The sequence below is a fragment of the Piliocolobus tephrosceles genome, chromosome 3, assembly GCF_002776525.5.
Source record: "Piliocolobus tephrosceles isolate RC106 chromosome 3, ASM277652v3, whole genome shotgun sequence".
Lineage (NCBI taxonomy): Eukaryota > Metazoa > Chordata > Mammalia > Primates > Cercopithecidae > Piliocolobus > Piliocolobus tephrosceles.
The window spans coordinates 123,770,944-123,783,849 of record NC_045436.1 but is presented as its reverse complement, the minus strand read 5'-3'; the positions used below and the strand labels follow the sequence as shown (position 1 = coordinate 123,783,849).

The window sequence follows — 12,906 nt, the reverse complement described above, 5'->3', positions numbered from 1 at the left end:
TCTATTGAAACAGATTCTGCAATTTAGCAATATCCCCAGAGGCACATTACGTTTTTTGAAACACTAAACTAGGCCACATCACAAGAGTTGATGCTAAATATAGGCTTATTATTTTATTTGCATTAATACCATCTTCCTTTCCAAAACCATTAGCTCATCAATAAACACATGATACCACTTAGGGCTATCAGTGAGCATTTCATTTAGAAGCCTCATAATTCACTGGAAAATTATTGTCACTACATTTCTCTTAGAAATATATTTTAAGATTTGTAAATGACTGAAAGTAAGCCTCTGCTTATACTTATATACCTATAGTATGATTTCATTATGCCATCTTATTTGCATTGTTTTCTATTTAGTATACTTATGCTTGCAGCTGTTTCAAATTTATTTTATTCTGACCCCAAAGGAAACTTGGGATAACACAAATATGGTGAATCAATTATTAATTGATAATGGTCAACCAGAAAATAAGATCTTGTACTTGGGGTAGGAATACGTAATGCTTATTAAAAGTGGAAAAAACAAAACAACAAAAATAAAAACAAACTATGAGCAGAACTTAGAAACGGACTCAGATATTTTAATTTTATTATGGTTCTTATTTGTTGGCTAACGTGTTGGGACAAGTCCTTCGTAAAATTATATAATTTCAGATTGGAAAAATAAGACAAAATCAAAAGTTTGCATACCTCACCTGAGACAGGGGCATGGGAATGCAAAATGTCTCTATGGGTAGAAATTCCAAGCTTTCCTAAATATCCTCTTTATTTCAGATTGTTTACATTAATGTAAACTTTCTCAATAGATGTTCATTTCTCAAATTGAAAACAAACTAGCATTGTTCTTACATTAGTGAAAGTGGTTAATACAGTAATTAATTATGGAATCAGAAATTATAGGCTTTTCAGAAGAGATGGAGAATCTAAAAATGATCAAATCTGACAACTTGGTTGTATTAATAATGAAAATAACTTTAAAACACAGTTTCATTTATTAACAGTCAATCTGCAAGTCAGTAAATTTCTTTCTATAAACCTATATGTTTTTCAGATGATTAAAATTTAGATTCTTTAAGAGACAGTACTTGCAAATATCTCATTTTTAGTATATGTGTATTTACTAAACACCTGTATCTGCCTTGACAAAGAAAAGCAAGTACCAAATTAATGAGCTTGGTTCTGTTTCTACTTCAGTTTTAAAGTTGTTTATTTATATCATTGTTTATAACTGGTTCATGTAATTTTATTTCTTCTTGTGAAGTGGAAGACAGAAAATTAAAGTTTACTCATACTTCAAACATTTTTCTTTTTACTTATTGGGACTAAAGTTAAATCCAACTTTATGCACAACATCTGTAATTGTATGCTAATAGGTATCTCAAATTTAACATGTCCACAACTGAACTACTGATTACCAAGCATAATCTTGTTCCTCCCAAACTCGTCCCCATAAATTGCAACTCCTTTTTTTGAGACACTCAGGACAAATAATTTATAGTTATCATTGACTCCTCTCTTTTTCTCACACTTCACATCAAATTCACAAGAAGGTTTACTGTGATTGCCTTCAAAATATCTACAAAATCCAACCACTACCCTCCACCATGTTAGGTCATTACACTGACCTAATCCATAATGATCAGTGAACAATATAAATTAGCTTCCAGTGCCTCCCTGCTTCAACACTGGGTCCTACCACCTCTTCTTAACCCAGCAGGGTCCTGTTAATGTGTAAATCAAATTCTATCCCAAGTTAACTCTACAGCTTCAAAGTTCAGATTAAGAGATGGTCTTTGCAGGCACCAAAGAGTTTTTATAGTTTATTTTCCTACTACATCGTTAATCTAAATTCTTACCAAAGACTCCTCTCAATCATTCCACTGCAGCAACAATGGCCTTCTTGCTGTTTCTTGAACCTTCCAGGCAAGTTCCCTTACAGCATTGCTGGTCCCTCTTCCTGTAACAGTCTACCTCCAAATGTCTGTAAGGCCCCAAATTTTAATTTGTTCGAGCCTTATCTAAGTAAAATAGAAAGCATCCACTCTAAACAGAAGCAACCCCCAATCTCCTTTCCCAGCTTGATTTTCTCCATTTAACATTATTATCTTAAGTTATTTGGTCATTTAATTTCTGTCTCCATCGCCCAAAGGTAAACCCTATAAAGGCAGAAATTCAGTCGGTTTAATCTCTGCTATAGCCCCACTGATTAGTAAGAATAGACCTATATTAGGTGATCAACTAGTTTTTTGGAATAAATAAATGTTTCTTGTCAAGCATGTACAGAATGATGAAATATGAGGTTGGTTATATCCACTGTTTAAGAGTTGGATTTTGGAATCAGAGAGAGCTGTTTTAAAATCTGCCATTATTCCCATGCTAGTTGTATGATATTGGATAAGGTATTTAACTTTTTTAATGCTAATTCTTCCCCTCTGTAAAATGAAAACAAATGCTAATGTTTACAGCATAGCATATTGCGCAGATTAAAAGAGATAACATATAAAGAAAACTAAGCTTAGTAAATTCTTAATGCAATGTCAATAATAATTAATAGTGGTATATGCAAGATTTGATTTTCAGACAATTTTCTTCCCATTAATTTTATTATTATTTTTTGTAAAAGCCCACGGTTTTTAAATTTAAATTTAAAACATAAACTATATCATTCTAACTAGCCTACAATCTCTACATAGCCACAATTTATTCATTCACTATTTTAATTTCCTCCTTTTTTTTTTTTTATTATCTAATGTGTCTGGCCTTTGGCTAGACACAAAGGGGGTGATAAACCTATGCTGGTTTCAATGAGCTCATTGCATAAGAAGGGTGATAAAATATTTGCAGATTTAATTATGAAAAAGCATATAGCATGACAGAGTATACAGAAATGCCACTGATATTTAGACAATTACTTCTGACTGAGAATTCATTCATTCAACACATATATAAACTGCTACACATGTTGGGCTTGGATCTAGGAACACACAAGTGAGCAAAACACAAACCTTTGCCCTTCAAAGTTCATATTTTGAAACTTTTACTCTAATATAGAAGTGGGAAGCTTTTCTTTACTCAGCTATTCAACATAATTGAAGGCCTACTTTATGCCAGGCAGGCACTCAAGATTGAAGGAAAAATGAAGATAAATGACACTGATCTCATAGAGGTCACATTTGAATTAAACCTGAAGGTCAAGAAGAGAGAAGAGAGGACATTTTAGGCCTTACTGAAGTATCTCAAGGGGGCAGAGCAAGAATAAGGTAGAGTTTTCCAGAAAGAAAATAGTGAACTATGGAAATATGTATCAGATTAAGTACGAAAGTCTATGCAGTTTGGTTGATTTGTTTGCATGACTGCGGATGAAGCATGACAGGAAAGCAGTGATTTGAGGGCAATGTGTATGGAGTGGACTAAAGTGGAAAGTGACAAAATGGGAAGAGTAGTGGAAGACTGTTGGAATAATGTTAGTTAATATATAATAAGAGCCTGTATAAAGAAAATGATCTTACTAGACAGACTGAAGTAATATATTTGAAATATAATTACAAATTTACACAATAAGTCAAAACTGTCTAGCAGTTTAGGCAATCAATGTAATTGGAGTTTCTATCTCTGCAAATATAGAAATAAAGAGAAAGATAAATTCCTCTAATTTTTCTGTAATGTTTTGTTTAAATTTATTAATTTTACAGAACTAAGCTTATTCATACATGATTCTAAATTAAGAAATAAAATTATAACTAATCCTAAGACTGAATAGATATTCCTTTAGTCAGTTCAGATAATAATTTTCCACTGATGGTAGACGAAATCTTCAGGAACTGAAGGATGCTGCAGTGAAAAAGTTATAACTTTTTTCTCCTTTTTATCTTTTTCCTGAATCTCATTAAATAGCAAAAGCTGGCACTGTGTCTATTACACTAAAGTGCCTTGCATTTCAAATGAGTCAATTAAGCCAGGACCTGTGGGGTTTTTTTTAATGTCATTTGTCATGAAAGAGCTTTAGAATATATGTATCTATTTGTGATGGTTCCTGTTTCGCAATAAATCACAGAAGGAATTTGAATGGGGGCTCAAGCTTCTGGCACGTGATACTGGAAAGATGAAGGCTCATGATGACACCACCCATAGAAGGGCTACTTCAGACTCCCTACCTCAGCTTCAATAAGAAAAATCACAAGATTTAGTTGCACTTATGTCTCATTATCTGTGTGCTGCAGGTTGAGAATAATTGCTGAATAAATTAGCATCAGATCAGAGAGCATGAAATTAAGGACACAAATAAAGCGAGTTGCAACATGGTAAATTCAAAACAAGTTGAAGACATCCTAAGTTGAACATCAAGAGCTAAATTTATAAAGGAGAAATATTGTTTCAATAAATGTATAGAATAAACGTATAGAATAAATTAAACATACAGAATAAGAAGTAAAAGCAAATAAATATTGTAAGTATTTACATTTTTCTTTACATATATGTGTAGCCTCATGGTGAGCAGCAACATCCAGCAGAATATTTGATTAAGAGATAGAAATTTAAAATGCCTTTCTAACTAAAGTAACATTTTTTTAGAATAGAATTCATAAAATCTAGATATGATCATTTGTTGATATTGAAACTAGCTCCTAAAAATGCATATGCAATATATGAGAAACTTGTTCATATTATTACAAGAAGTTGTCTTAATTTATCTCAGTCAGGACCCAGACAAATAAACAAGTTTTGTAATAAAGATCTGTAAAATACAGTATGTTTACGTAAATATTTAGGATACGATCTTTGTCTTCAAGGAACATACATTTTTTAGCTAGAGAGCTGAAACATATAAGCAACAGAGACAAAAAAAAAGTAAGATTTAAATAAGACTTTTGAACCAAATGAAGAAACATTATAGACTTGCAAAAATTATCTTGTAGGCAGAGTGTTCAAAAGAAGAAATTACTTCAGGGCAAAGTGGAAGGGATTATTTCACAGATTTGGTAGACTTTGAGTAAGTTTTCAATGAACTTGAGAAAGTAGTGAACATGAAGGTGTAAATTTCAGAGAAAGAGGCAATGAAGGCAGGGCAAAATATGAGGTAGTTTAAAATGGACTAAGCATAAAATGGATATGGAGAAGTTCAGAGCATAGGAAGAGAGATAAGTGGAGAAGTAGTAACTATGTACTAAATACATACTTACTTTGTGCCTTGCCCATTCTAAACTTCATCTATATTAATTCGTGTCATCTTCACAATAATGCTACAAAGTATTCTCACCCCATAGCATTAATGTGGAAACTAAGGTTCCAAATGTTTATGATGTGCAAAACCACGTTTATAATAGAATTAAAATTCAAATCGCGTCACTAGATGCATAGTCCATGTTCTTGACTATTATGCAACGTTGTCTTCCATGATAATAACAGTAATCTGGCATTGTTCTAAATATTACATCTTAACTCATTATGAAGGGTAGATTGGCTGCCTACAGAGTTTGCATTCACCCTGGGGTAACGGGACATGATAATGAGAGTTTATTTTCAGAAAGTTAAATTTGTCAGCCATGTGAATGAGGCAACGAAGATGGAAATTATCAAATATTGCTTACTATTATTACTGGTACCGTCATTAAGAACTATGTTTTATATTAGATAATACCATTTCTGCATAGCAAATAATTTTACTTAATCTCTGTTGTTATGATTCTTGCTTCTACAGTATCGCCACTTGCTATCACAGATGTTCTTTCAAAGTCCTTCCCCTCAGATAGAATATAGCCACATTCAAATTCTAATTTAATTTTATTGCATCTGTGACCATATTTTTATATTATATTCTTATTTCACATATTTCCACACATCCATTAAAGAATATCCTCGTTATAAAATATTTTTGTTTTATTCCATTTAAAAAAATGTGCTGTTTCCTCTGACTGTCTCTCTCTTGATCCTGCCTCCTGCCTTTCTTTAGCAATTTTACACTTTTCTGATAAGACCTCAGGATTGCCTTCTTGCTCCAGAAATGCCCTGTCTGGGTTTCCATCAAGTAAAGAATAATGTGTGGGTATATACTCAACTGGAGGAAGAAAATCCAAGATTTGAAGAAACCCACATCTGTAGGTTATTTCATTCTTTTCCTGCATTCCTCTCTGAGCATGCTTCCTGGAGATGTGTACCTCTTTAAGATATGGATTTTGGTAAGTGATGTGTAGGGAGTCAGAAATAAAGGAAGGAATCAGAACACATAGGAATGATAAAGAAATAATGAATACAAAGAAAATGAAGGCCAATGTATGTGCCACAAAAATACATTATTTGTTGACTGAAAATGATTTAAAATCCTTGTATTGCAAGGCTCACCACACAAACATGTTTACAAAACATTAACACAAATTAAAAAAGATGTAAAATTCTCGATATTTTTGAGGAAAAAAAAAACTAGATTTGCTTTCACAACAAAAGAAAAAATTTGTTAAAAGGAGCTTCCCTGTCTTCTGTGGTTGTTACTTTCGCTAGAACTATTAACATATCTTTAAAAAAATGAATAAACAAAATGAACCTGACTATAAAGAATTGATTAAAAGGTGGCATTGCTATGGTTATAGCAATCCTTCTGAATGTTAAACTTCAATGCCTTAATCAAAACTTTGAAGTTAATATTTCATTAGGATAAAAAGTAAAAGAGCCAACAGTTAAAAAAAAAAAAAAAGTTGATATATTTACTGCTTCTTTTATCTGGATACATTTTTGTCTGGCATTGAATTCATAGCAAATGAGTTAAAATATACATTTTAAAAGATAGATAAAAATTCAAGTTCATTGAAGATAAGCTTTAACAAAAATCTAAAATACACGATGAACATTAATATTAGAGAAATTAATATATTACAATCTTGGTTTCTCTTTACCCTAAAATTAATAATGATCTAAAGAGATATTGATGATATGCACACACATGTATAATTTGCCATCATACTTACTTTTGGTCACCACACCTTCTAAATGGATGATGTTAGGATGATCAAACTGTCCCATGATACTTGCTTCACCTAGGAAATCTCTGCGTTGCTTTTCAGTGTAACCTACTTTAAGAGTTTTGATAGCCACAGGTAATTCTCTTTTTCCTGGTAGTTTCAAACGTCCACTACAAACTTCACCAAATTCACCTTGTGATAAAGATGAAAAAAATGCAAAAACGCATTTGAAATTCTTAGTCTATTAATACTTGAATGTCCTCCTAGACTCCTAAGGCTTAGGCGAAAAAACAAAAATCAAACAAACAAACAAACAAAAAACAGTCAGAAAAAGGTAGTCTACACTAAGTTATTGATAGTAATGAAAATAAATAGTACATTAGAGCAAACCATAACAGATGATCTTAAAACACTTTAGGGACTATTAGCTTCCTCCATCTCACCTACAAAAACCTTAAAAAAAAAAAAAAGGCTACAATGAAATTAAAAGCAACTAACTAAAAATCACTTTTTCTTCTTTTTCTGTCTACTGTAGTAGTAATAAGAAGAGAAAAGTCAACCAGGTTATAGCTAGAAAAAAAGGAAACAATTTTAAGACAGATATAAACTGAATTACATTCATACTTTTGGGTATTACAAATTCTCTCTCTATATATATATATATAATATATATATTATATATATAATATACGTACGTATAATATATATATAAAATAGTGAAACATCTATTTAAATTTTTTTTGCTGTTTTTAAATTTTATAAACCAGATATTTGCTGGTTTAAGCATGAGTTACACAGAAGGTTGTATTAAAATGTGATCAATTACATATCACTTTGAATGTAAGCCAATTACAAAAGATTAAAAACATTCTCTGTTAGATCAGGACACTGATATATTACATTCTAGAATACAAACAAAAGTTAAAAGTCAAAGTCAAACACATTGTTGTACCTGCTCCAATAACTCTCTCAATGGTGATACATGATGCTTCTATCTCCTTGGCAAATTCATGGACAGCTTGATTGGGATCCTCATAGGTATGTGGATCAATATAAGTTCTTACTCCTGGCAGTTTAACTGTAAAAGTAAATCGGCATTAAAATAGAAGTAATTGTGATGGATGAGCAAAATTACGAACTTTATTAACATGCAAGTATGGCTTAAATCCCTAATTCCTAGAAGTAGCCAAACTGCAAGGACCAGCCCTCTCCTGAGTTACAGTTATTTGTACAACTATATCAGTTTTCTAATTTTAGAAATCTGTTTACAGGCACAAGAAATGCATAAGTAATGACATATCTGAGAAAACACACCTCTCAATGATAATACTTAGAAAGTCTCTGAGGCAAATTAAGACAATGTTATTCACCGAACTAGACAATACAATACAAGTGCTTAATTTGCTGGTTTATTTTTCAATATTTCATATGGACGATATTCAATATAATCACATTATTATTAATTTTAATGTTATACAAAATGATTTCAAGTAACTTTTCTGGTGGTATGGTGTAAAAAGGCTGACATATAAGTCAAAAGAAAGTATTCTGCTTCTCACTGTATTTCTGTCACTGCATGACATTAGACAAGACTTATGCTCTCTGAGTTTCAGTTTTATCACCTTTAACGGTTGCTAATATCACCTCATCAAGTTTTTTGGAAATAAATAATATTAAATAAGATAGGATTAGGAGATGAACTCAATGCTTTGCAGCATGAGTTATAGCTTTAACGATTTTGACATTTAAGATGGCAGAGAGAAAAAAAAAACAAATATATTTGTCACTCACTTGGCAAACCAACTCACATTGCATCACTTAAGGAAAAATAATAAAACATCAAAATTCAACTCATTTGGACTAATTGTTAAAACTCTTTATTAAAACATGATTTTCTGCATTATTTTTTAAAACATGGTCTTTTTAAGTCATTTGAACCAAGATTACTGCCACAGGATCTGTTCAGGTAAATTCCCACTAAAATGCTAGAAGAAGAAGAAAAAAAATCCTGAGAAATTTTATTTATTTAACCTGGTGATGTTACTTGATGATAGATTTCTACTCATTGTGTTGCTAGGAATTAGAATAGGCCAGAAAATTTTATTTGAAATATAATAGCTCTTTATATTAAGCAAAAAGTTTTTATTTTGATTATAATGAAAGTATTCTTTAAATAATTGAATAAAGCATTCAGCTATTACCTAAAGCATGCCAGAAATACCCAAGTCCATATTCTTTACAGGAATGTAACAAATAGAACACTTATTAAAAAAACAAAACAAAACACTATTTTGGTCAGTTATTATAAATCTTCTAGCCTGAAAAGAAACTTAAATAACAATAAAGTGTCCCTTATTTTATTCTGTTTTTATTTTTTACAATTTGCTTACTGTGCCCATTATGAAAATGCATCTTTTCCTCTTCTGGATCTTGTTTTGCTTTGCTGTAGCCACACCGCCTGGAACAAAGTAAGCTAGAATTAGCCACATCTGACAGTGGTGAATCAATCACATCAAGCCCAGAAGCATGAAGCACAATTGAAATTATTGCAACCCTAAACTGATTTTCATACTAGTAGTTTGGATGAGACCTATATCCCTAGCCAGTGTTCCTCACTAAGAAAATAATCTTGCATAGATTTCACTGAGAAGTCTGAAGCCATTCAAACCTGTTTTTAACTTCCCTTCACCAAATACTTTATACCAGACATTGTTGTTCTCTTTTCCTCTTTTACTTTATTTTATTTTTATTTTTTGGCATTTCAAATGGCCACTGCCTCTTTCTGAATGAACTGCCCAAAAAATAATAGTTTCTTGCCTTCAACACCCTACACAATAGGGTTTTTGTTTTTGTTTTTCTGTTTTGGAATCCTCAGTTGCTCCACTGACTATTTTCTGCTCATATCCACCCAGAAAACTATGAAACTCACCACAACTTGCAAAGCCTCTCAGCTTCACTTTTCAAACCTTTGTCTGTCTTTGTTTTCTCAATTATCCACAAATTTGCAAGTCTTTTCAAATTTCTCTTACTACTGGAAAAAAAAAAAAAAAAATCTGTCCTCCTAAGATTCACAAATGACATCTTAACTTCTAAATACAATCTTAGTTTTTCATTATTCCTGATGGATTGAAATCCCCAACTACTTTTCTGATTCTTTTCGCTCTTCTCTACATTGATGGATGGACGTTTTCATAGGCCCTCCATGTGAACATCTCTGGTTCTCTCCTCTCAATCCATCTATTTCTATCAATTTAATTAATACTTCTATCTCACTGGTTTAATTTCTTTTGAGAGTTATGTTTTCATTTCTGGTAGATTTATTTTATAGGGGTATCCCACAAACATTCAAACTCAATGGACCTGAAAATGAAATCACTGTATTTTTCTTTACTTCTTTCAACTATAGTCTGCCTTCTTTTCCTGTTAATAACAGTATGGCCTTGGTCCCTTAAAAGCAAAGACTTATTCTTGTGTCCTTCACAACAAATTAGTGCCAAATCCCAGGAACTACGACTCATCTCTTTCTTTTCATTAACTCTAACATTTCCTCTATTAAGTTCCTAATATTTTTCCTCCACATTACTATAAGTGCCTTCAAAATGATGCTCCTCCACTCTATAACTCCTTTCCTAAACTATACTAGACATGGCTATAGCCAAATTACAGTATATAAGATGCTTTTCTATTGCATTAGCTATCTACTGCAAAATATTTAATGAAATAATAAGATAAAGATTCCTAAATGTAGCCCTAACATACACTTCCGGAATCAACTCCAACTTTTCATCTTCACTTGTACTAAACTTTCTCTTGAAATCTCCAGGATATTTCTCCATGCTTCCATACTTTTGCACATATTGGTTCCTTCACTGAGGATTTTCTTCATAACAATTTCCAGCTGTCAAAGTTCAGTTCCATTTTTCTCCTTCTTCAAATTTTTCTCGATACTCAAACCTAATGTAGTATTTTCCCTTTGGAGCACAATAGCTTTTCCTACCCTGTCTTGTGATTTCCAGCCTATGTTGCAGCATAGTCATTTGAGTATCCTTGTTGGTTTCCTTACTACTTTTTAGCTTCTTGAATGGCAATAAATTTTATTCATCTGTAAATTCGTGCAGTGACCTGGCGTCTGACTCAGAGTTGGCACTAAAAATATTTGTCACATTGATGAATGAATAAATGAACGAGAGAATGATATTTGGATTATGTCTACACAATGACAGGTGTTTGGAGAGGGAATGTGCTGAATGAACACTGAATTGATGATTAAGCGTACAACATTAAACAACTGGCTAAAATGAAAATATTTAAATTATTTTTAGAAAAACTCTAAAGAAGTGATTTTACTATTCATAAGCTCCCAGCACAACATTCAGTTTACTAAAAACAAAATTGCCATTGATTTATGCATTAAGAAAAGGCAGCCAAATGACAGACTGATAAAATATTTTCATTACAAAATTGGTTGAGAACTACTATGTGATGTGTATGAAGTGTCTATTACACATGCACTAACAGAGACTGTCCTTTGATTACATATTCTAGGATATATTTAAAATATATGTATATTTTGATATTAAGGGAATATATTTTGTCATTTTACAATGTGTAACTACATATATATTACAAAAATGGCCAACACAATCCATCTTTTGTCATTTTTGGAAAAAAATACAGTTATCTGGCTGGGTGCGGTGGCCCATGCTTGTAATCCCAGCACTTTGGGAGGCTGAGGTGGGCAGATCACGAGGTCAGGAGTTCGAGACCAGCCTGGCCAACACAGTGAAACCCAGTATCTACTAAAAATACAAAAATTAGCTAGGCATGGTGGCAGGCACCTGTAATCCCAGTTGCTTGCAAGACTGAGGCAGAAGAATCGCTTGAACCCAGAAGCCGGAGGTTACAGTGAGCCAAGATCTTGCCACAGCACTCCAGCCTGGGCCACAAAGCTAGACTTCATCTCAAAAAAAAAAAAGGAAAGAAAAGAAAAGATACAGTTATCTTTATCATATTAAAAAACTGGCAACTTATTAGTAAAGTAACACTAGTAAATTTTCAGTAAACTTGAAGTAATATTCTTAACACATATAATGTTCTTGGGTGAGGAAAAATACACAACAGGGATCACGAGGCTTCAAATTTTATTCATAACACTTAAATACATTTGTCATTCCAGGGTCCTTAAGACATCTTAAATCACCTCACCAAAATGAAAAGGAGGGAAGAAACAAATACATTAAACCACACTGAAATTATATTTGGTCTATTCAAGCTAAGTTTTAAGTTATTTTAATACATTGTTCATAATTTCACTAGATATAAAATTATTCTTTTAGCCTTTAATATATGTGCCTCTAGAGAGAACAGTTATTAATATTTCTTTTTAATAACATTCTAAATACAATTGTGTAAAATTATCCAGAGATTTGTGTTATTTAAATAATACTGACAATAACAACTTTGTTAGACGAACTCTACAGAGACCTAAAAGCTATACATGTTCTTATGATTTACATTAGAAAACAAACATCTATTAATCCACCTTCAACTCTCCACCTTCAAAAAAATAAATGATAAGCTTTCAAAATTGTATCCTCAAGTAGTCTTTATCATTAAATAAACCTCATGGATATTTATGCTGCATGAAAATTCCTGGTATGAAAATGGAAATAAAATTTTGGATCTCACAACAAAATGACTTGGGAATACCTTGGTGAGGAGCAGTTAACATTGCATTACCTAGGGTGAGAGTCAGCAGCGCAATTGAAAGGAGTTATGTTTGACTATGGGCATCTCTGGAGCTCTATAACATATACCGCTGCATATCGCATTAACATGTAAAATTAAGTTCTGGAATCCCCCGAAGCATCATTAAAACAAGCCTCAACAAGAAACAGCAAGTAAAAGTGCAGCTGGCAGAGACTGGTACTCAGGCAGCAGTTCAGTCT

The 12,906-nt window shown here is 32.3% G+C and overlaps 1 protein-coding gene across 4 annotated transcripts in view; it reads right to left on the bottom strand.

Moving 5' to 3' along the window:
* Nucleotides 1-12,906, bottom strand: part of EPHA5 (EPH receptor A5) — a 351,284-nt gene that overhangs the window by 38,205 nt on the left and 300,173 nt on the right. For all 4 annotated transcript variants that reach the window (XM_023232142.1, XM_023232144.1, XM_023232143.1 and 1 more), the window contains 3 exons: nt 9,349-9,416; nt 7,911-8,036; nt 6,965-7,150 (listed from right to left, as the gene is read on the bottom strand). In XM_023232142.1, coding sequence (XP_023087910.1) covers nt 6,965-7,150; nt 7,911-8,036; nt 9,349-9,416 — 380 coding nt within the window. The remainder of the gene's footprint in view (nt 1-6,964; nt 7,151-7,910; nt 8,037-9,348; nt 9,417-12,906) is intronic.